The sequence below is a fragment of the Budorcas taxicolor genome, chromosome 5 (assembly GCF_023091745.1).
Source record: "Budorcas taxicolor isolate Tak-1 chromosome 5, Takin1.1, whole genome shotgun sequence".
NCBI lineage: Eukaryota > Metazoa > Chordata > Mammalia > Artiodactyla > Bovidae > Budorcas > Budorcas taxicolor.
The window spans coordinates 43,800,835-43,826,103 of NC_068914.1; the positions used below are offsets into that span (position 1 = coordinate 43,800,835).

General features: G+C 38.7%; 1 protein-coding gene across 1 annotated transcript in view; it reads left to right on the plus strand.

Moving 5' to 3' along the window:
* The window catches only part of NUP133 (nucleoporin 133), a 55,811-nt gene extending 34,072 nt beyond the window's left edge, over window positions 1-21,739 (plus strand). Inside the window, exons 17-26 of the mRNA XM_052640169.1 lie at window positions 473-572; window positions 1,413-1,664; window positions 2,310-2,443; window positions 4,940-5,098; window positions 5,580-5,715; window positions 8,413-8,531; window positions 9,941-10,021; window positions 11,751-11,815; window positions 13,468-13,556; window positions 21,010-21,739. Of these exons, the coding sequence (XP_052496129.1) occupies window positions 473-572; window positions 1,413-1,664; window positions 2,310-2,443; window positions 4,940-5,098; window positions 5,580-5,715; window positions 8,413-8,531; window positions 9,941-10,021; window positions 11,751-11,815; window positions 13,468-13,556; window positions 21,010-21,146 (1,272 nt within the window). The 3' untranslated portion in view covers window positions 21,147-21,739. The remainder of the gene's footprint in view (window positions 1-472; window positions 573-1,412; window positions 1,665-2,309; window positions 2,444-4,939; window positions 5,099-5,579; window positions 5,716-8,412; window positions 8,532-9,940; window positions 10,022-11,750; window positions 11,816-13,467; window positions 13,557-21,009) is intronic.
* The last annotated feature ends 3,530 nt before the right edge of the window (window positions 21,740-25,269 follow it).

Below are 25,269 nucleotides of genomic sequence, written 5' to 3' on the forward strand. Positions count from 1 at the left end.
TCAGTAATTTTATCAGTCAGTTAGCAGACATTTTGAGTGTGTGCCTTATGCATATTAAAAGTTTCTGCTTGGTAGAATAAACCTTTTATTTTGGAGAAGGACATATATATCATTGTAAATGTATTAATTTTATTGTAATTATCTAAATAATTGTCAGACACCACTTAGCAACTGAGAAACAACAAATAAGTTTCTCTTTTTTAATTACTCAAAAGCTCACTTAAAACATTCCATTTAATTTTACCTCATGGATATTATAGTGATGATTTTCCTACTTCGGTTACCGTAATTTTATAAAATTGAAGTTAGATTATGGGGTAAAACAAATTTCAAATGCAGAAAGAATCAAAAAGTAGTCCTACAGGCCTGTGCTGAGTAATTTTTTGTAATAATAGAACTTGATGTTTCAGATAGTCTCAGAGATCCTGGGATCCCTAATTCCCGGCATGTGATAACACATTTCATTTTCCAGGACATGCTGCAAGCTGCTAGTCACTATCGACAAAATAGGAACTCCTTGTATAGAAGAGAAGAGCCAGGAGAAAAAGAACCTGAGTATATTCCATGGACAGGTGAGACTGCAGGCACTGATCCCAATTTTCGGATCGTTAGCAATTCCTCAAATTATATATATTTTTCTTTTTTTTGGTTGTGCTGGTTCTTTGTTGTGCACAAGGCCACAAGGGCTTTTCTCTGGTTGTGGCTAGCAGGGTTTGCTCTCCACTGCCATTGACTGGCTTCTCATTGCAGTGGCTTCTCTGTTGTGGAGCACGGGCTCTAGGCACACAAGCTCCAGTAGCTGCGGCACATGGGCTATTGCTCTGTGGCATGTGGAATCTTCCTAGACCAGGGAGTGAACCTGTGTCCCTGCGTTAGCAGGTGAATTCTTAACCACTAGGATGTCCCAAAATGTGTTTCTAATGGTCTGTTATTTTGGGGAGTCATATTATTCTGCTAGTACAAGTTTGTAAATGAAATAAAAAATGATATAAGTGACATCTCCAAGATGAGCAGATCTTATGAAAAATCACTTTATTCCCTTGAAATAATTTGCAGCTGTCTCTATAGCTTAATTTTTTAACTGATATTTGTGCATCTACTAGGTTTTAGTATGTATGCATAGAAGCAGGCCCTGAAAGTAGCGACTATATTTTATGTTGATTTAACACACAGAAGTAAGTGGAATAGCATTAAAGGAATTTAGAAGGAAGAAGAGTCAGGTTTACTTGACTTTGCCAAGGCCATCTCCATAGAGAAGATGCTTTTGAGCAGTACATAGACAAGTTTCTACTGACCCCTTGTTTGATTTCTTTTTCCATCAAAGGTGACAGGATGTAATTTTTAGGCAGTTGGTCTTCCCTGTAGCCATTATGGAACCCTTACTTGTGCTGTTATTTTGTGTGATTTCACAGCAACCAGCGGTCCTGCTGGCATCCGAACAGCAATAGTGCGCCAGCATAGGACTGTCCTGAAGATGGTTTATCCTCAGGCAGACAGCAATCTCCGAAACGTTCTAACGGAGCAACTAGTAGCACTGATTGATGGCTTCTTGGATGGTTATGTTTCTCAGCTCAAGTCTGTGGACAAATCCAATGATCAAGAAAGATATAGCAATCTGGAAATGGAATACCTACAGAAAAGATCAGATCTCTTATCTCCGCTTCGTAAGTACATATTTAATAGTGAGGGCTATGGGTCTTTGAGTCTACAGAACAAATGGAGGAGTCAGATCATTCAGGCAGAAGTATTCAGTACAACATTGTTAACCCAGTTGTAGTTCAGAACTTAAGCAACGCTTCATATGTATGTCTTTCTGTGTTCATCTGTTCGGCCTTATTGTCATTACTTAACCTGGTATCCTAGAGAATGCTGAAGATGATTTACAAAGGAATAAATTATCAGCGTGTGGAGACGACCCTCAAAGAACTTGAGACCGTCTGAGACCTTCATAGGAATGGCTAGCCCACTGGCAGAGCAGATAAGGGCCATTCGAGGGTGTGGATGGGTGATGAGACTGCAGCAGAGGACATAGCCAGACGGTCATAGCCAAGACTGAGAAGGAGCTTGTCTTGCTACGTGAAGGAGGGGAGTAGCATCTTAGGTGGGCAGTGATGAAGGAAGGGCTGAATATACATCTTTAATGAGTTTATATGGATTATGAAACTAAATGCCAATAAATAGAAAGTTTTCCATTAATTACTTTTAGTATGTAATAGGAATAAAGACAGATTTTCAAGTAATATTATTTTTTATTATGTATTAAGTTTTCACTAATAGGATTTTTTTCTCATCTGTTCTCATTCCCACAGTCACACTAGGCCAGTACCCATGGGCTGCTTCATTGGCAGAAAAATACTGTGACTTTGATATCTTGGTACAAATGTGCGAGCAGACTGACAACCAGACCAGACTACAGCGCTACATGACCCAGTTTGCTGATCAGGTAATGAACACAGGGCTGTAGGCAGTGGATCCTGTAAGAAGGCTTTACCATTTTACATCTTACGTATGTTTTTTTTAATGTGTGTAATTTTATTTATTTATTTATTTTTGGTTGCACTGGGTCTTCGTTGCTGCATGCAGGCTTTCTCCAGCTGCAGTGAGTGGGAGCTACTCTTGGTTGCAGGCTGTGGTGTCTCCTTGCAGTGGCTTCTCTTGTAGCAGAGCGTAGACCCTAGGCACCTGCGCTTCAGGAGTTGCAGGTTTTGGGCCTAGAGCACAGGCTCAGTTGTGACGCTTGGGCTTAGTTGATTCATGGCATGTGGAATCTTCTCAAGTGCGGGATCGAACCCACATCCCCTGTATTGGCAGGCAGATTCTCATCCATAGTACCATCAGGGAAGTTCCTACTTGGAGTTTTAGGAAGACAGTGCAGTCTTTTTGCAATTTACTGGATATTATTCTGTACATTATGTTTCTTTGTAAATTGTCAGACAATTTTTTATATATAAATATTACAGAAGGATTCTTTGCCCTTTGAAAAATATGTCAAGACTTTTATTTATATTTTTATATTTTCAAAGTACTTAGATGTAGTAATATTGGTAGAGTTCCACAGTTTGAATGGAAGATCTTGGGAGCATAGAATGCTAATGTTAAGAGAGCTCAGATTCCCATTTACCTAAGAGTCTTGTTTTCCTTCTTTGATATCATGCTTCCTTTTTTTTTTAATGCCTAATTTTTTTTTTAAGTTCCCATTATGACACTATCTATGTAAATTTAAATTGTTCCTTAAAGCCAGTTTATTTAGCCAGTTGATCTTTATATAAAATCTGATTTTTTATAAACATAACATTGTATAAAATTCAGGAGACCACCATAAAAAAACAGATTAAAAAATCATTCATAATTCTACCACCAGAGAGAATTCTTTTTTAAACATTTGGTTTAGTCTTTTTAATCTATGAAGCATGTTTTATTAACTGCTTATTTCACTTAATACATGACAGACATTTGTCCATATCATTGAATGTCACACAACCACATTTTTAATGGTGTTATGGTATTTCATGGACTGGATATAACTTATTTGATCAGTACCTGATTTCTGGACCTGACTTATCTTGTATTTCATAATAGTGCTAAAATAAGTACTTTGTGCTTATTGTAATTTTTATTCTTTTTAAGGATTCTTATTCTCTGTTGACCTTTTCCATGCATTCTACTTTGTTTCTTTTACTTAAAAAAAAAAATTTGTTTATTAGTTGAAGTTCTTTTGTGCTAATTCCAAAATGATCGTTCTTAAGTCTGCTTCTGTTATCTACATATTCATAGTTTTCTGCTTCCTAAGTTGTGTTTTGGACTTTGTGTGTGTTAACCATAAAGATGGAAATCAGCACTGGTTTTTCTCCCCTGCTGCTGCTGCTGCTAAGTTGCTTCAGTCGTGTCTGACTCTGTGCGACCCCATAGACGGCAGCCCACCAGGCTCCTCCGTCCCTGGGATTCTCCAGGCAAGAACACTGAAGTGGGTTGCCATTGCCTTCTCCAATGCATGAAAGTGAAAAGTGAAAGTGACGTCTCTCAGTCGTGTCCGACTCTTAGCAACCCCATGGACTGCAGCCTACCAGGCTCCTCTGTCCATGGATTTTCCAGGCAAGAGTACTGAAGTGGGGTGCCATTGCCTTCTCCCCTGGAAGGCAGATAAAATGAAAGGCAGATCACTCAATTCATCAAGAATAGAGGTAGGCCAGGGCTTGATTGCTGCTTCTGTTACATTCATTCATTCCAATGAACATTCCATTGGAACAAAGGTTCCAATGAATTAATTGGTTTCAAATATCTAATGGGACTAGTGGTTCTTTGCAGAATTCCCCTTTTTGTGGAAACATCTGGTAAGTAATGTGTGAGCCTGCAGGACGCTTGTCTTCCTTCCAGCCCAACCTCTTACTCTACTGCAGGATCCAGCAAATGTCCTGGACATTTGGAGCCTCGGTAAATTCTGATTTATCATGCCAGCCACATGAATGCATGGCACACGGTTCTACCCTGAAATCTTTCACCCTGGAAGGATGGAGTCCCAGTAGTGTCCAGTAGACCTTCCTGTAATGAGATCTTGCTCATATGTGCTGTCCAAAATGGGAGTCTCCAGCCACAGATGGCCTTTTGAGTACTTGAAATGTGACTGATGTCTCTGAGGAATTGATTTTTACATTTTAGATTGTTTAAACAGCTACATGTGAGCAGTGATGACCATATTGGACAGAGCACATCCAGATTCCGGGTGACATTGAGCAAGATCCCCATTCTGAATCTGAAGGTCCTCCTTTGTCAAATGAAGTCATATGAGGACCCTACGATTAGGAACTTGGTGTTTAAAAACAGGATTTCCTTGCTGGAGTCTAAGACCTTTGGAAAAAATACATAATGCTTTTTCATCAGAAATGTATTTTTTGAAACTGTATTACTAAATATTATTGGATTCTTGCTTTGTTCTTTACAGAATTTTTCAGACTTTCTCTTTCGTTGGTATCTGGAGAAAGGAAAGCGAGGCAAATTATTATCTCAGCCCATTTCTCAGCATGGACAGTTGGCGAACTTTTTACAAGCTCATGAACATCTCAGCTGGTTACATGAAATTAACAGCCAAGAATTAGAAAAGGTAAGGTTTCAGCTGTATGGATCAGATTTAGGCAGTTTTCAATTTAGTTTTTAGCTAGTTTGTTTTTTTATAGTTAAATATTACAGATTTTTAAAAAATGTCTATCTTTCTCTCACATAATTTGAGCAGTCATTGGCCATTTTTTGTAATGAGTATTTTCTTAAAATAGAAATGTTCAAATTATCAGTAGAAACATTAAATAAACAAGTTTCTCCTTGACAAGGTGTTGTAGTGAATATTATAGAGCAAACGTTTTATACATGTCTCTTCTCCCAGTGACTAGTGTGAGTGGCTGATATTTTATTGTGTGATTACTCTCAAAGTATGCTGCTGATCTGTTTTAAGTTTTCCTGATAGTGACTTGATCTTTCATTGATAGAGCTTGAGGAGAGGAAAGCAGGTTTGGGTTTTATTTAATCATTATTTTAACTTGACTTAATACTGAGAATTTTACCACAGCTTTCATATTTTGTTATTTTAGGCTCATGCAACACTTCTGGGTTTGGCAAATAGGGAAACTCGTTACTTTGCAAAGAAAAAAACCCTTCTTGGCTTGAGTAAATTGGCTGCATTAGCATCAGACTTTTCAGAAGATACACTGCAAGAAAAAATTGAAGGTAAAAGGCAGTATTTGAACAAGAAGATGTATAAGTCAGTCATGCTGTCAGTGTAATCTTAGAATGCATTCCTGTTATCAGTTAATGGGATCCTTTAGAGACAGGAGCCATCCCCTTTCTATTCGGTGTTCTTAGACAATTACTCAGTTATATAATCAGGGTTCTCTTTTTATAGAAAAGTAATTTGTGCTTTAAATAAGAATTCCTAAAGAATAAATTCAAATGATTTGGACAGAGTACTCTGATTACACCCTTAGCAAATCATATGCTAAGAACAAACTGCCATGCCAAGAAACATGACATTTATTCAGTGGGTTTGCTGTAGGTGGTGGTAATTCTGAAGCTCTTGATTTCAGAATTCAAAAATTGTTGTTGTCATAGTAGTGAAACTGTTCTGTTTCACATTCTGTATATTGTAGACTGAGAAAATGAGAATATTATTTTTGAGAACCAAAGGGAATGGAGGTGTAAATATAGAAGGAAGGTGAGGAAGAACCCTATATTATTGCATTTGAATTGCATGTATCACATGGAGTCATGGTTGTTTTCTTAAATGTATTTCTTGGCTGTCTTCCTGAAAAGTCCTAAGAGCAGTGTCACCCCTGATAGCATGAATATACCTAATCCCATACTTTGGGGAGGTGTCTCAGCCATGTGGTTCAGGGTGAAGTATATGTAAATAGGGGTATTGGCGACAGGAGTAGTCTATCTGGGGTCTAGATTCACATTCCACTGCTGTCGCTTTCTTCCTCCAAGGCGTAGATGTAGTGGAAGGAATCCGGACAGAAATTAGACCAATCTTGTTTCACGTGTTTTTTTCCAACTGACTAGCTTTGTGACCCAGAAAGGAAATGAAAGTTGCTAAGTTGTGTCAACTCTTTGTGACCCCATGGACTATACAGTCCATGGAATTCACCAGGCCAGAATACTGGAGTGGATTCCCTTCTCCAGGGGATCTTCCCAACCCAGGGATTGAACCCAGGTCTCCCGCATTGCAGGGAGATTCTTTACCAACTGAGCTATGAAGGAAGCCCATAGTAGTGACCCAGGGTACACTACAAAATGCATAGTTCTAACAATCAGAGACACTGGGTGTTCCTTGAGAAAAATGTTTTACTTTTTGTAAAACTGAGTACTCAAATCATAGGATTAATATTTAACTTTTATTATTGAAATTATTTTTCACTGTGGGAAGAAATTATTTTTCACTGTGGGAAGAAATTATTTTTCACTCTTTTATTTTTAAATGCTTATGGTGCCTGTTGTTCTAGAGAAGTGTGTATATGTTTTGCAAGGCTGGTTGGCAGTCTGCAGGGGGGGCCATATTCTTACCTGGCCGTCAGGGAGAGAGCATATTAATAAAAATATTTTAAAAAAATTTTTTTAATTTATTTTTATTATTTTTGGCTGTGCTGGGTCTTTGTTGCTGCATGCAAGCTTCCTCTAGTTGCAGTGAGTGGGAGCTACTCTCTTAATTGCAGTGCCCAGGCTCCTCACTATGGAAGCTTCTTTTGTTGTGGAGCACGGACTCGAGGGTATGCACGTTCTAGCAGTCATGGTGCATGGGCCCAGCTGCCCTGCAGCATGTGGAATCCTGGACCAAGGGTCAAACCCATGTCCCCTGCATTAACAGGTGGACTCCCAACCCTTGGACCAGCAGGGAAGTCCCCAGTCAAAACGTTTTAACACGAGGTTTTGCTTCTAGTTTTCCCCCTTACATCTGGTTATTGTTTTGCATTTGATCAGTTCTTCTTAGTTTTCGCTTTCTTAGTACAATGAGAATATTTTCAGGCGTCAGTAATTTCCTACAATTACCACATTATGTCTAATTGAAGGGAATAGATATTTAAAAGGTAACTTTATATTGGTTATATAAAAATTTCCTTATGGAAATCTGTAAAGTATAGAAAAATACCAATAAGAAAATAATATAATCCCACTACCCTAGAGATGACGACTGTTACTTTTTTCTGTATCCTTCCAGTGTGTTTTCTTAGGTATGGAAATTGCACAAAACAATTCCATTTAGTTTTTACAAGATTGGGATCATGTGGAATGATGCCAATATTTAAATGAGCATATCTGTGCTTTAGTCATTCCATTTTGCTGTAACTGCTGTTAGCAAACAGTTCTCAGCCCTTTTTCCCTGCAACCCAGCTTGTTCTCATGGGTGAAGCCAGGTCATGATGGTTTATGCAGACCCAGAGCCTCTGTCAGCTCATCATATGGAGATAAATAACCATTGCTGGGTAATAGAATTGGTGCACAGTCCTCTGGGTGTTGTTCTCCTGGAAAGTTCTCATCGTGTCCTTTAGTGAACGAGATTATATGAGACACTCCCATAAGGTAAAAAGAAGTACTTTACAGAGTAACCTTAAAACAGACTGAGACACTTCAGATTTGGGGGACTTCTGCCTCTGAAATTGCCATCTGCTCTACAGTCGCTTCCATCAGGTTTGTTTTCTTAGCTCTTCTCTCCCTGATATTTCTGGTTGCTGGGACAATCCATATGACGGATAAGACCATGAGTATTTGTAACATAGTTAGGAATCAAGAATAGGCAGAATTAATAACATTCTCAGATCACTGAATAGTGATGGGATTACCTTCAGAGCTGTTCCTTTCCCTTCTAAATTTATATTTGTTGATGACAGAGCAAAAGTGAATGTTCATACTGCTCCCTGCGTTGTCTTCTAGAAATGGCTGAGCAAGAGCGCTTTCTGCTGCACCAGGAGACCCTGCCTGAACAGCTGCTCGCTGAGAAACAGCTGAGTCTCAGTGCCATGCCTGTACTGACAGCATCGCAACTCATTGGTGTATGTGCTTTTCACATCCCTACACCGTCTTAGTCTCAGAACAACCTGTGTTTCCTTGGCCCCTTAGTGCAGTTTCTCAGAGTAGACATCTTTCCATTTCCTATTTTCCTGGTCACTATCCTCGGGAGTCAGGTGTCAGAGCTGCTTAGGAGCAGGATGCCAGTTAGCAGAAAGTGGAGGATCAGCCTCTGCCCCAGTAACTCTCTGTCTGTTCCTCAAGATGCTTATCCAGGTGACCAGAAGAAATTACTTCCATTGTGCTTTTCTAGTACAAGACAGATATGTATGAAGAGATAGAGTTCAGGTTCTTTAAAAAGAAAGATGGTTTTAGGAACTGGATTTGCACAGCCTGTAAGTGCCATCCTCCTCATTCCTCTGCAACAGAGCAGGTTCCTGAGGACATAGCTAGATTAGGAGCTGCAGCCCAGAATAAGGCAGTTTTGTTGCGTACAGTTACACCCTTAATTCTGCTGCTCTCTTTTCCTTTCAAGAAGGTATTTCAAATATAAGAGCAATGTCTTACAGGCACCTTGAGTTTACCCTAATTATGTTACTAAGAAAGCAAGCAATTCAAAAACTTTGGTATTTTAGCCATTATTAGTATTAATAACAGATTGCCTATTGAGCTCACATTGAGCTCACAGCAGCTTCTCCTGATAGAGCATATCTAATTTAAAAACCTGAGGAACTGTTGCCTGTAAGACCATTGTTTTATATACTGGTAAGATGGAAAAAGTTTCACCAACTTTACTCTGATACATTATCAATTTTAATACTGCATTCCCATTTCAAAGATGTTGACATTGGGGAAGAAAGGTTCAGAGACAAATAAAATATTGTTGTCAAGTGTTGTAACACAGTGACAACAAGTGGATAGCTTTTTTTCTGAAATGGTTTGAATATTGTCTTTGCTGTTAAAGGATTTTATGCAGTATTTTAAAAAGAGGTGTTATTAATAGGACATTTATGATGTATTATGGGACATTTATGATTATATAGTTAGCCGTGATCTAACCAACCAGGGATAACCGTTGGTAACATACTGGTGTGTTTTCTTGTCTTTTAAGTAAACTGTAGACCAACTGCATGCTTTCTCATCAGTCTCAATGTTTAAAAAACTATTGAATGAGAACATTTCAAAAGCATTATAGCCAAGTTTAAAAATGTAAGAGCCATTTACTGATATTTTAAAGCTATATATACACAACTTATAAGAGTTAATTACTGAATGAACATAGGTGTAGTTTAAAAGACAGTTTGTTGTGAGGTAGATGGAGTTTAATTTCCAAATGTGCCACTGTTCTTTGCTATAAAGATACCTCTAAATGTGGTAACTTCTCTGTAAATCTCTCTAGTCTTGTTTATAGGATGACTTACAATAATTCTCCCTTTGTTTTAACTTGCTACAGCTGTATATCTGTGAAGAAAACAGAAGAGCTAATGAGTATGATTTCAAGAAGGCTTTGGACTTGTTGGAATATATTGATGAGGTATGTAAAGTCACTTGATAATCTCAGGTGAGGATCACAATTTGTGTATAGTTTTCTGAAGAACTGAGTACATCGTGAAAATGTCTTAATTTTAAAAGACTACCTGGTTCAGCTACCTGTAACTCTTGGAGTATATAACAGTCTTTAGAAAAGCTGTCAAAAGAGCTCACCTCCTGATAATTCTCACACATTTCCAAGTATCTTTTTGTCTGCAAAAATAAAAATTGCTTTTAAAGGTCCTGACATAGTTTTTCTCTTTCATTTAATGAGTCATTGTTAGTTTGTCAGACTGATAGGCTGCTTTGTCAATTTATTCTTCATGGTGCTCACCCTAAGAGAAGCTGTTTCTCAGCCTGCTTTGAAAAAAAAGATTGTATTGATAATTGTGTAGGGTAAATAGTCAACCCTGCAACTGAGAGTAGTTTGGAAGATTATAAAGACATAATATGTTAATTTTTATGTTCAGTTCAGTTGCTCAGTTGTGTCCGACTCTTTGCGACGCCATGAATTGCACCATGCCAGGCCTCCCTGTCCATCACCAACTCCTGGAGTTCACCCAAACTCATGTCCTATGAGTTGGCGATGCCATCCAGCCATCTCATCCTCTGTCATCTCCTTCTCCTCCTGCCCCCAATCCCTCACAGCATCAGAGTCTTTTACAATGAGTCATCTCTTCACATGAGTTGGCCAAAGTATTGGAGTTTCAGCTTCACCATCAGTCCTTCCAAAGAACACCCAGAACTGATCTCCTTTAGAATGGACTGGTTGGATCTCCTTGTAGTCCAAGGGACTCTCAAGAGTCTTCTCCAACACCACAGTTCAAAAGCATCAATTCTTCAGCACTCAGCTTTCTTCACAGTCCAACTTTCACATCCATACATGACCACTGGAAAAACCATAGCCTTGACTGGATGTACCTTTGTTGGCAAAGTAATGTCTCTGCTTTTGAATATGCTGTCTAGGTTGGTCATAACTTTTCCTCCAAGGAGTAAGCGTCTTTTAATTTCATGGCTGCAATAACCAGCTGCAGTGATTTTGGAGCCCCAAAAAATAAAGTCTGCCCCTGTTTCCACTGTTTCCCCATCTACTTCCCATCACTATGAAGTGATGGGACCAGATGCCATAATCTTCGTTTTCTGAGTGTTGAACTTTAAGCCAACTTTTTCACTCTCCCCTTTGACTCATCAAGAGGCTTTTTAGTTCCTTCTCACTTTCTGCCATAAGGGTGGTGTCATCTGCATATCTGAGGTTCTTGATATTTCTCCCGGCAATCTTGATTCCAGCTTGTGCTTCTTCCATTTCTCTGTTTAAAATCTTGACTCTCTCGTGCTTCCTGATAAAATCAGGTTATCAGAATAATCGGATACAATTTCACATGAAATTATTGATAGTCTTACTCTCCTGAGTCAACTTTAACATCTTACAGAAAGGGAAATTTGCCAGGCTCCTCTGTCCATGAAATTTTTCAGGCAAGAATAGTGGAGTGAGTAGTCGTTCCCTTCTCCCAGGAATCTTCCTGACCCAGGAATCTTCCTGACCCAGGAATCAAACTGGGGTCTCCTGAATTACAGGTAATTCTTTACCAGCTGAGCTACCAGGGAAACTCTTAAAATTTTAAAATAAAGCTTAATAATATTTATATAATATTAGGAGCTGACATAAATAAAATTTAAACATGTATTTTTTAAAATCAGGACTTAATGAAGATTTTTTTTGTTTTGCTGTGAAGGAGGAAGATGTAAATATAAATGATCTAAAACTGGAAATCCTTTGCAAAGCTCTTCAGAGAGATAAGTAAGTTCCCATAGAGTGAATCTAAGACATGATTTGGGGAAAGGATTGTTAGGAAGATTATGAGATCATGCATCAATTCATTTTGTAACCTAATTGTATTGTAATATATATTATAAAAATGTTAATAGTTTCATTAGCAATCCTAATTTTTTTATTCAGTAATTAAGGAATTGTTTAAGGACTTAGGACCACTGGAGTAATGATTCTCTACTTTTGATTTTAAATTTTGTATTGTCAATTTGCACAGAAATATATATGTTCCTTATTTTCTCAGAAGTTGAGCTAGTTTTTCATAGGAAGACTTGAGGCTACTTTTCTTTTTTAATAAGAAATTAGTACAGTTTGAGAATCAGTATTGTCTCCTAAGTTACTGAGACCTCTTTTTAACTGTAATCTCCCTGCAGAGAAGGATTTCTGTCCACTGGAATGGTGGTGTTAAGATTCATTGGCCAAGAGAGACTGAGAATAATCAGTTGTAGAGATGGATTTTTCCCAGGGAAAGAATTTTTTTTTTAATTCTGGCTGGACTGCATAGGATACAGCATGTTAGTTCCCCAAGCAGGACTCAAACCCATGCTCCCTGCAGTGAAAGTGCGGAATTTTACTATTGGACAGCCAGGGGAAGTCCATACTTTTTAAAAAAAAATTTTGGCCCAGAAAATAGTTTTGAAGAGAACATGACTTGAGTGCTAAAGGCCTTCTCTACTCAATTTTCCTTAATGTGGCTTTGAGAAATTGCAGTGAAACTATTTTTACTAAAGCATTTCTTCCAGTGATCACTCATAGATAGTTTAAATTGTTGTCAGATATGGTCTTGGAGGTCATCCTCTGAAGTATCTAGCTCTGCCTGTTGGGTTCTCCATAGTATGTAAGAAGCATACTATGTCATTTGACTGGAATTCCTTGTCTTGGCTTCAAAGTATGAGGGATGTAGCCACTGATTACTACAGAGCATGGTTCTGTGGGTTTGTATTTCAGTAGCAGATAATCTCAACCAGATAAAGAAAATTTAGGTTACATCAGACACTGGTTGCCATTTTATGAAAAACAGAATATATTATAATATATTTAAACTATGTTTAAACTATTGTCTGTGCTCTGAAAGGTCATAGTTTAGGGTCATTACTAGTTTTGTTACTTATTTAGAAAATTTTCTTAGGAAAAATACCTTACTACTTGATTTAGACATTAAATACATGCTACCTGGCTGTAGCATCTTATATCTAATATAGAGACTCTGGGTATATCTAGAGACTCTGGGTATATCTAATTTGAAGCTCTTTTATTTAAGCAATTTTCAATAGTGTCACAAAATTCAAGATTCTTTACCCCCTGTTGTTACTGTTGTTGTTTAGTCGCTAAGTTGTGTCTGACTCTTTTGCAACCCCATGGACTGTAGCTCACCAAGCTCCTCTGTCCATGGGATTTCCCAAGCAAGAATACTAGAGTGGGTAGCCATTTCCTTCTCCAGGGCATCTTACCAACCCAGGGACTGAACCAAAGTATCCTGCACTAGAGGCAGATTCTTTACCTCTAAGCCACCAGGGAAGCACACTACAAACATCCAAACAAATCCACAACAGAAAACAAGTCATTTATTTCAGATTATGGCCATGGTTTCATTTTCTGCTCACGGTGATTTTGTTTTTCAGCTGGTCCAGTTCAGATGGTAAGGATGATCCAATTGAAGTATCTAAAGACAGTATATTTGTGAAAATCTTACAGAAACTTTTAAAAGATGGTAAGTGGTTGGTTAATATTGGAAATTACAGTGTCACTTCTAGGTTTGAAGTCTTAGAATAATGAGATTTGCCTAGGTATCAAATACCAGAAGGTTAAAATTAAATGGTATTGTACTTAGATTTGTTTAAAATAAAGGGAGGGAGCTGTGTCATGGTGGAGTTGCCATCTGCTTGGCCAGTTAACTCTTGTGAAGGTTGAAAATCTGAAATGCAGTTTTTTTGGTGTGTCCCATACTAAACTGGCCATACCATGCTTGAGAACAAACCGCAAAATATTCTACCAGTTCATTTTTGATATTAAAATTAGTTTTAATGACAAAATAAAAGGAAACAAGGGAGTATGTTTTGTACCTGAGACAGAAAACAAACTTCTGTTTCCTGATCAAGATCCAAATAAGTAAAGAGGCTTTTATGGTTAAATGTTTGTTATGAAGGGAGATGAGGTAGAGGATACTTAACTTTTACTTCCTTTCATATAACTAATATATGGAGAATGTTAGACTAGAGGTGAGAGATTTTATGCATTTTATACACGAAGTTGTGATCACTCACACTCACCTAGAGTTGGACATCCTGGAGTGTGAAGTCAGATGGGCCTTAGGAAGCATCACTACAAACAAAGCTAGTGGAGGCAATGGAATTCCAGTTGAGCTGTTTCAAATCCTGAAAGATGATGCTGTGAAAGTGCTGCATTCAATATGTCAGCAAATTTGGCAAACTCAGCAGTGGCCACAGGACTAGAAAAGGTCAGTTTTCATTCCAATACCAAAGAAAGATAATGCCAAAGATTGTTCAAACTACCACACAATTGCACTCATCTCACACGCTAGTAAAGTAATGCTCAAAATCCTCAAGCTAGGCTTCAGCAATAACCAGACCGCCTGACCTGCCTCTTGAGAAACCTGTATACAGGTCAGGAAGCAACAGTTACAACTGGACATGGAACAACAGACTGGTTCAAATAGGAAAAGGAGTACATCAAGGCTGTATATTGTCACCCTGCTTATTTAACTTCTATGCAGAGTACATCATGAGAAACGCTGGGCTGAAGGAAGCACCAGCTGGAATCAAGATTGCTGGAAGATATATCAATAACCTCAGATAGCAGATGACACCACCCTTATGGCAGAAAGTGAAGAAGAACTAAAGAGCCTCTTGATGAAAGTGAAAGAAGAGAGTGAAAAAGTGGGCTTAAAGCTCAACATTCAGAAAACGAAGATCATGGCATCTGGTCCCATCACTTCACGGGAAATAGATGGGGAAACAGTGTCAGACTTTATTTTTGGGGGCTCCAAAATCACTGCAGATGGTGATTGCAGCCATGAAATTAAAAGACGCTTGCTCCATGGAAGGAAAGTTGTGACCAACCTAGACAGCATATTAAAAAGTAGAGACATTACTTTGTCAAGAAAGGTCTGTCTAGCCAAGGCTATGGTTTTTCCAGTAGTCATGTATGGATGTGAGAGTTGGACTATAAAGAAAGCTAAGCGCCAAAGAATTGATGCTTTTGAACTGTGGTGTTGGAGAAAACTCTTGAGAGTCCTTTGGACTGCAAGGAGATCCAACCAGTCCATCCTAAAGGAGATCCGTCCTGGGTATTCATTGGAGGGACTGATGCTGAAGCTAAAACTCCAATACTCTGGCCACCTGATGCAAAGAGCTGACTCATTTGAAACGACCCTGATGCTGGGAAAGATTGACGACAGGAGGAGAAGGGGACAACAGAGGATGAGATGGTTAAATGGCATCACTGACTCAATGGACATGGGTTTTGGTGGACTCCGGGAGTTGGTGATGGACAGGGAGGTCTGGTGTGCTGCAGTTCATGGGGTCGCAAAGAGTCAGACACGACTGAGTGACTGAACTGAACTGAATACACGAAGACAAGTATAGCTCATTTATTATAGAATTATTAAAACAGATGATGTTAAATCCAGGCAGTGTGCAAAATAGGCTAACCTAGTATTTACCAATCTTTTAAGATATAAGGACACTCTCTTTAAAACTACCTGGAATAAAGTACACAATGACAGAAACTGTTGTAAACTCAGCAGCCCTTCTAGATGGATGTGGATTTTATTCATGATGCTGACATTTCCATACAGTTGGAAATGTTCCATACCTACATCTGCAGGACACATTATTTGATCTGTATAAGACATGCCCAGCCCAGTGCCTGGTACATAGTAGTCACTCATTAACTTTTGTTCTTTGAAAGGCTAGAATTATTTTACAGATTCACATTCACAGTTCTTCTGTAGTAGATTCCACTCTGCGGTCCTCTGCTTGAGAATCCCTGAAATGACAAGGGCCTCAGAGGAGAACCATGGAGCTCACCATACCAGCCAACATGTGAGTGAGGTGAAAGAGCAGCGACCTCTTGGTGCTTACATGCCACAAGTTTCACCCTGGACAGAACTGTTGACCTCAGTACTGACCTGGAGGTTTATTTATGACAAATAGACTCTTGATTACCCCACATTGACAGTAGGTTTAGTGAACACTTTTATTTTCAATGGAGAAGGAAATGGCAATCCACTCCAGCACTCTTGCCTGGAAAATCCCATGGATGGAGGAGCCTGATAAGCTACAGTCCATGGGGTCGCAAAGAGTCGGACATGACTGAGCGACTTCACTTTCACTTCACTTTATTTTCAAAGATGAATAAAGAACACAAAGGCAGGTAAGCCATTTCATTGTCAAAATATAAAAATTTTAAATTAAATAATGGAGATAACAAAAGAAATTATCTTTTGCTTAAAAATCCTTGAAATTCAGACAGTTAAAATATATCTCCTAGGCTTTCTGTTTTCTATATTTGGAATTGAAGAAATAACTGGATATGGTTGATTTCTTTGTGCTGTTGAAGAGATTCATTTGGATCCAAATCTGATGCTTTCCATGAAGTTAGTTCTTGTAAAGGTGCCGCTGAACTGAATTGTGGCTAATTAAGTATATGGTACTATTTAAAGTTCACCTTGCAGTTTTTGCTATCTTTAGATTATATATCGTAGATGGAAAATGAATAGAAACCTATAATTTTCCAAAAACGATTATTAAGGTTTGACTGAAGGACAAAAACAAGTGGAAACATATGTATTATATAATGATATATATCAATAATATATATTTATAATGTTATATATATATAAAACAATACCAAGCCAAAGGCATTTATCTTTGGAATCTTTTTAATAATATGACTTCCATATTGTTTACATTTACAAGAGTAAATGTTTTTAAACGGCAGATTCTGGAGGTAAATATAGATAGCTTCCATTATATTTCATAGACTTGGGCAGCCTAACAATTACTTCAGCTTGTGGGATAAATTTAGCCTGTAGATATATTTAAGTTACCCACCTGGAGCTTTTCAGTTTTTATGTTTTGTTTTTAATATTTATATGCTTCTTTAATATGCTTTTCAGTTTTAAAGTATATTATAATGAGTGAAGTCACTCAGTCGTGTCCAACTCTTTGCCACCCCATTGACCCTGCCAGGCTGTTCCGTCCATGGGATTTTCCAGGCAAGAGTACTGGAGTAGGTTGCCATAGAGGGAAAAAAAATTGTGTATCATTGCATGGAATTTAACATTTTTCCTAATTAGTCTCTGGAATTTAATAATTGAGAAGAGCTCTTACAAAAGTCTTGTTTTCTATGAGAGAACAGAAAGAGAAATTAAGGAAACATTTCCATTCACCATTGCAACAAAAAGAATAAAATACTTAAGAATAAATCTACCTAAAAAAACAAAAGACCTATATATAGAAAACTATAAAACACTGATGAAAGAAATCAAAGATGATACAAATAGATGGAGAAATATACCATTTCATGGATTAGAAGAATCAATATAGTGAAAATGAGTATACTACCCAAAGCAATCTATAGATTCACTGCAACCCCTATCAAGCTACCAACGGTATTTTTCAGAGAACTAGAACAAATAATTTCACAATTTGTATAGAAATACAAAAAACCTTGAACAGTCAAAGCAGTCTTGAGAAAGAGGAGTGGAACTGGAGGAATCAACCTACCTGACTGCAGGCTATACTACAAAGCTACAGTCATCAAGACAGTATGGTACTGACACAAAGACAGAAAAATAGATCAATGGAACAAAATAGAAAGCCCAGAGATAAAACCATGCACCTCTGGACCCTTTGTCTTTGACAAAGGAGGCAAGAATATACAATGGAGAAAAGACAATCTCTTTAACAAGTGGTGCTGGGAAAACTGGTCAACCACTTGTAAAACAATGAAACTAGAACACTTTCTAACACCATACACAAAAATAAACTCTAAATGGATTAAAAATCTAAATGTAAGACCAGAAACTATAAAACTCCTAGAGGAAAACATAGGCAAAACACTCTCCAACATACATCACAGCAGGATCCTCTATGTTCCACCTCCCAGAGTAATGGAAATAAAAGCAAAAATAAACAAATGGGACCTAATCAAAATTAAAAGCTTCTGCACAACAAAGGAAACTATAAGCAAGGGGAAAAGACAGCCTTCAGAATGGGAGAAGATAATAGCAAACAAAGCAATGGACAAAGAATTAATCTCAAAAATATATAAGCAACTCCTGCAGCTCAATACCAGAAAAATAAATGATCCAATCAAAAAACGGGCCAAAGAACCAAGACGTTTCTCCAAAGACATACAGATGTTTAACAAACACATGAAAAGATGCTCAACATCACTCATTATCAGAGAAACGCAAATCAAAACCACAATGAGTGGTACCATTTCACATCAGTCAGAATGGCTGCTATCCAAAAGTCTACAAACAATAAATGCTGGAGAGGGTGTGGAGAAAAGGGAACCCTCTTACACTGTTGGTGGGAATGCAAACTAGTACAACCACTATGGAGAACAGTGTGGAGATTCCTTAAAAAACTGGAAATAGAACTGCCATATGACCCAGCAGTCCCACTGCTGGGCATACACACTGAGGAAACCAGAATTGAAAGAGACATGTGTACCCCAATGTTCATTGCAGCACTGTTTATAATAGCCAGGACATGGAAGCAACCTAGATGTCCATCAGCAGACGAATGGATAAGAAAGCTGTGGTACATACACACAATGGAGTATTACTCAGCCATTAAAAAGAACACATTTGAATCAGTTCTAATGAGGTGGATGAAACTGGAGCCTATTATACAGAGTGAAGTAAGCCAGAAAGAAAAACACCAGTACAGTATATTAATGCGTATATATGGAATTTAGAGAGATGGTAACAGTGACCCTATTGCAAGACAGCAAAAGAGACACAGATGTAAAGAGCAGAGTTTTGGACTTTGGGAGAAGGCAAGGGTGGGACGATTTGTGAGAATAGCAGTGAAACATGTATATTATCATATGTGAAATAGATCGCCAGTCCAGTTCAGTGCATGAGACAGGGTGCTCAGGGCTGGTGCCCTGGGATGACCCTGAGGGATAGGATGGGGAGGGAGGTGGGAAAGAGTTTCAGGATGGGGAACACATGTACACCCATGGCTGATTCATATCAATGTATGGCAAAAACCACTACAGTATTGTGAAGTATTTCAGTTCAGTTCAGTCGCTCAGTCATGTCCGACTCTTTGTGACCCCATGAATTGCAGCACGCCAGGGCTCCCTGTCCATCACCAACTTCCGGAGTTCACTCAAACTCAGGTCTGTCGAGTCTGTGATGCCATCCAGCCATCTCATCCTCTGTCGTCCCCTTCTCCTCCTGCCCCCAGTCCCTCCCAGCATCAGAGTCTTTTTCCAATGAGTCAACTCTTCGCACGAGGTGGCCAGAGTACTGGAGTTTCGGCTTTAGCATCAGTCCTTCCAGGGAAATCCCAGGACTGATCTCCTTTAGAATGGACTGGTTGGATCTCCTTGCAGTCCAAGGGACTCTCAAGGGTCTTCTCCAACACCACAATTGAAAAGCATCAATTCTTCGGCGCTCAGCTTTCTTCACAGTCCAATTAGCCTCCAATTAAACAAATTTTAAAAAATGTTTTCTGACTTCTCTTAAAAATTGAAAGATTTGCTACACTAGACTGAACTATTAACCTGGTGGCCATCACCTAGAGCCAATGAACACTGCCCGCTTAGAATGGGGTCGTAAGTTTTTAAGAGAATTGATGTTTAGGAAATTGATATTTTCACAAGTGTAATACTGTTTCGCAGATAAAAAGTCTTTATTGAAAGTGTGTTGATTGTAATGAATGATATATAAATATTGCAGATTAATTCTCATAGCATTTATTATAAGATTTTTATTGTATAGTAACTAAGTACCAACAGTGGTGCTAGGCACTTAGATGATGTTAAAAATAAACAGTATTTGATTTTGAGAAGCTTGTGGTAATGTGACAGGTTATAAAATGTTACCTTATTAATTTAAAATGTTTCTTCCAATTTTCTTTATTTATCAAATGAGAAAATTGTATATGCTGTTCTGTAACTACACAGATGCTTATTGGCTTTCCAGGTCCATAGGGGACTGACAAAGGCATGGTTTCCCTCCTTCTAGTCTCAGAGAGAAACTGCCAGTATGTTAGATACTGCAGATAGCTTTCATGGCAGTGTTCCACTAAATTATTTCCTGAATAGGAGAATATAGAATTGTTGGAAATACTTGTTTTCTTTTTAATTTTTAAAGAATTGTATATGTCTTTTCAAAAATAAACTTGAAATACAAAAGAAAGTTGATCAAAATCAAGGAAAATATATATTACCAAAGTTGGCTCTGGAAATTAATTTTTAAAAAATTAAGCGAACCAATTACCCTAGGAAAAAAACATTAAAAACCAGTTCTCAAATAAGCACCTCTGCAGTCAGGCATTTCTGGAGTGTGGGGAGACCACCCATCCAGGTGAAACAGTGGCTCTTTGATCTGGGGGACAGATAAATGTCTGAAAGTCTTTTAAGAAGGTATAGTATAACTTTGTCTTCCTTGATAACTCAGGATTCCTGTTTTAACAGATTTTACAACTGGTTTATAAGCAATCTTTCACTGATACCTTCTACTTCTTTTACTGTATAGCTGCTTAGAATGCTGTTTGGTTGGCCTTGAAATACTTGTTTTCAAGTGATTATTAACTTAAAACTTCCACACAGAAGGAATGGCTTGAGCTATGGAGAAAAAGGAAAATGTTGCAGATTGTTTTAAAGACTTTAAATGGAATGGCTGTTTTGACGGCTCTTTTGACCACTAGAGTCAAACACGTAGCCCAGATATATAGAACAGTCATGTAGCCCCTACTAAGTGAAGAATGTCATATTGTCAGGCCTGTAAGTATGCTTGGCAGATGGAAGGAATTTAGAACAGAGTATTTTCCAATAGCAGAGTGATGTTATATTTTAAATAGAAGCACAGGTGTTTCTATCATCTGTCATCTTAATTCATTTGAGAATTATGTGAAAATTAAAAAAAAAAAAACAACTTTCTGTGTTTGTATTTTTAGGCATTCAGCTCAGTGAGTACCTACCCGAGGTGAAGGAGCTGCTGCAGGCCGACCAGCTGGGAAGTTTGAAGTCCAACCCTTACTTTGAGTTTGTTTTGAAAGCCAATTATGAATACTATGTCCAGGGACAAATGTGACTTTTTCTAAAAATGATTATTTTTCCTGAAAATTTGTATAAGTGTGTCCTTCTAAAAACTTTAGACCTTAAACATCTAGGAGTTTGTACAGTTTTATAACATATATTTCTGAGTTTTTTATACTTTATTTGTAAGCTACTACAAAATAGTTGTATGACTGTAGTTTTGGTTTTCAGTTACATGATATTGTTTTTTCTTCCTCTTTTCCACTGAAGTTTATCAGTTGTTTTCATATCTACTACTGTTCCTTTTTCTGTCACTCCATCCAGAGTCCTGGTTCCAGCTTCTTGTATACAAAGACCACTTCTAGGCTTTAGCTTCTATAACTCTAAAAACAGCAAGATTTCACTAAGTCGTCTCTGAAATTGCTGTGACTCTTAGATGTTATGTACTGCAAAGTGTCTGGAATATTTGTTTTGATTTTGATTAGGGCTGGGAGCAGAATATCTAGTGGGATAACTGTCACAATTTGCTAACTTATAAAATAGACAAAACAAAAAGTGGGGCAATTCAGTGTGAGCTTGATAACTGTTTACTTCATTGGGAAAGATGTCAAATTTTTCTACATAAATAATAGTATTAATAAAAATATCTTGGTGAATAAAGCATATTTATGTTTTCTAGTATTCTTGCCTGGGAAATCCCATGGACAGAGGAGCCTGGCGGGCTACAGTCCATAAGGTCGCAAAGCATCCGACATGGCTTAGCAATTAAACCACCACCACCACAACCTATTCAGTCAGCGTCATGCATTTCAGAATGATTTACACTGAATTCCAGCTTCTCCTCAGTCTGTCTGGCTAATGTAAGGTGTGAAACCTTTATAGAAACCTTTATCGGTTTTCTTAGTATGGCAACTGATTTAACTGAAAAGTAGTTGTTCTCAAAGCTTCTTTGTCTTGGCCAATGTCATTGTGCAGTTTTTAATCTGTCTTTAAATAAAGACGGAGTTGCTGGCATATTCAGGCTTTGGCCCAGTTGAATACTCACTAAACAACTTGCTTCCAACAGCCGAAAAGGTCAGGAGTTAAATGTGGTGAAGAGTCCGGTTCCTGGCTTCGCAGAGCTCAGCCCTCGTGCCGGCTCCACTGCAGGCTGCAGATGCTGCCTCTGATCTGCTCCCAGTGGTAACCAGAGGGCAAGAAGGGGCCGCCCGGCCTCTGGCCTCTGTCTGCATTGCCATGGAGAGGCAGCGTGAGATCAGGGTGAGGAGTGTCCTAACGCTTCTAGGGGAGTTAGGGAGAGAGAGTTGTCAGATGGCATAAGAAATGGTTGGATTCTTGTGTTAAAGGATGTCAGTTTTAGAGGGACTTTGTTCTTATCCATACGATCCTGTCCTGTGACGCTGTGCTCTAGGGACACAGGGCCATGCCGCCTCCTTGAGTGCCACAAGCCCGGTTACCCCCTGTGAGGAGAGGCGGTGACGGTGGCCCAGGCCCGCTGACCACAGGGGCAAAGTGCTGCTCTCAGCACAATGGCTGATGTCTCATTTTGACAGAGAAAAAGGCTCTGCTACCTCTGTCTGTTAAGGATGGCCATAGCTCTAAGATGGTTGGGGCTTTTAAAAGAGAAACATTTTAATGGTAATAGTGTAATTAAAGCCTAAAGATATTGAGTACTTTTTTTCTTCTAAATTTTAAAACTTTCCACAACATAGTCTTCATCAAAAAATAACCGGTTCTTTTACAAACTAAATAGTTGATAAATTACAAAGGTACTATAAAGGTGAGCATGTATATTAAGGAGACAGAAATGGTTCTGACTTGGAAAAGGTTTTCTTTGCTCCTGTCTTTGAACGCTGCTCAGAAAGTCACAGCTTTTGGCCCCAGTCAAACAATAAGGTTGTGGGTTTGATTGTGAGGAGTGGTCCTTGTGTGCTCTCCTGTTTTAGGGATTTGTGACTGTTGTCAAGGATTGAGGCAGAATCTGAGAATCACAGCAAGAGATGTGCTGGAGTTCTTGGTGAGGGAGAAGGCAACTGACACTGATGCCCTTTGTTTTGGCATTTTGTTTTTGAAGAAAATTTTTTAGAAATTGAATTTTGCTTCTTTTTATCTTTGGGGTCTGAATGATACTTTTCTTGAAGCATCCATCACCCTCCACGTACTGGGGGACTGTCTGGGGGAATCAGGGTGTGTGGCATAGTCCTCCACGTAACTAGACCTGGAGGAGAGCCACACTGATGACCTTAGCTTCTCCCCATGCATGGGTGTATTTGATAACTACAGAAGTATCAGTGTAGTCCACCTACCTTTTCCTGGACAGTTTATTCAAGGAATCCTTCGAGAGAAAACAGCTGTCTATATTCTTATGTAAAGTTAACTCATTGAATACCAAAGTGTATTTTTTACATAGAATCTTATGTAATTCTATAAGTTAAAAAATACTGTAGGAAATGTGAAACCTCTCAAAAATATATGGAGGAAAATAAACCCCTGTAATCCCACTAGCCAGAAATAGCTTCAGTTACCATTTTGAAATATATCCTAGATTGTGCATGTATCACATTTTATAACCTGTGTATTTTGATGTGAGGTATTATGAGCAACCTAGACAGCATATTAAAAAGCAGAGACATTACTCTGCCAACAAAGGTCTGTCTCATCAAAGCTATGGTTTTTCCAGTAGTCATGCATGGATGTGAGAGTTGGACTATAAAGAAAGCTGAGTGCCAAAAAATTGATGCTTTTGAACTGTGGTGTTGGAGAAGACTCTTCAGAGTCCCTTGGACTGCAAGGAGATCCAACCAGTCCATTCTAAAGGAAATCAGTCCTAAGTATTCATTGGAAGGACTGATGGTGAAGCTGAAACTCCAATACTTTGGCCACCTGATGCAAAGAGCTGACAAATTTGGAAAAGACTCTGATGCTGGGAAAGATTGAAGGCAGGAGAAGAAGTGGGTGACAGAGGATGAGATGGTTGGATGGCATCACCAACTCCATGGAGATGAGTTTGAGTAAACTCTGGGAGTTGGTGATGGACAGGGAGGCCTGGCGTGCTGTGGTCCATGGGGTTGCAGAGTCAGACCCGACTGAGCGACTAAACTGACTGACTGATTATGAGCATTTCTATGTATCTTTAGTCCAGTATTTCCCAACCTTCTTTTTCATTATCATTCCTCCTAAGGAGACTTTTTAAGACAATATTCTTTAGTCACTCTGTTCCCTTCACCCCCACCTCCATGAAAATTTATACCACAGGTATATTGTATATCTTTTTTATGTACCACAGCCTTTGGAGACACAAATCATTGTAATATCTAAGATTCTTTTAACCTCCTAAGAACTAACTTTCCCCCCTTCAAGAATGTATGTCTTCAATATTCCTCAAGATACATTTTTTTTTAATGACTGCCTGACACTTTACCATATGGCTGTATTATAATTTATTTAACAGATCTCTGTCTCTCTTCTCAACAGTCTTAGAACACTTGGGTTATTGGTCTTGGGTTGGGTTGGGTTGGTTTATTTATTTTTCACCATGTTAAATAAATACTGGAATAAATCTCTGTACAAAAATCTTTGTGCACTCCAGATATATTTAAAATACATACATTGACTTTTTCTGTCCAAGTGCTCAGTGAGCAGTTGTAATGGTTTTTAGTGTCCTTTGCTCACCCTTACCACCTCATCCCTCTCACCGCCTCCAAACCCTTTTAGAAGAAAGATAGTGTATTCCATGCACTTGCCTAGTTTCAACCTTCAAATCAGTCTTAAAGAGTGGCAGCCTCAGTTAAGAAGCCTGATTGCCTCTGGAAGCCACCTGCCCGAGGTCACATAGCCCATCAGAGGGACAGGTACACTCAAATGAGCTTTACTGAAGGGCAACCTTTTAACTGATTCACTACGGCTGGCAAGTGGGAAGCGCAAGCGGAGATGCAGTAGCGGGAAAGGGGAGGAAAGGCTCCAGTGGAGTCTTCAGTCCCTTAGAGATGACAAAGCAGAGCAAGTCTCGGCCTGAGAAAACCATCAGTAGAAGATCGAAGTCCTCTCTTCCTGATTGCCACAGTTGACTGCACATTTTTAGATGTGTGGCTTAGGAGGACAGCGAATTTGGGTGTTTTCCTTTACCCACTTGGTTGCTGGACTGTTTCTGACTGTGTTGCCAGGCAGCCCCCCTCACT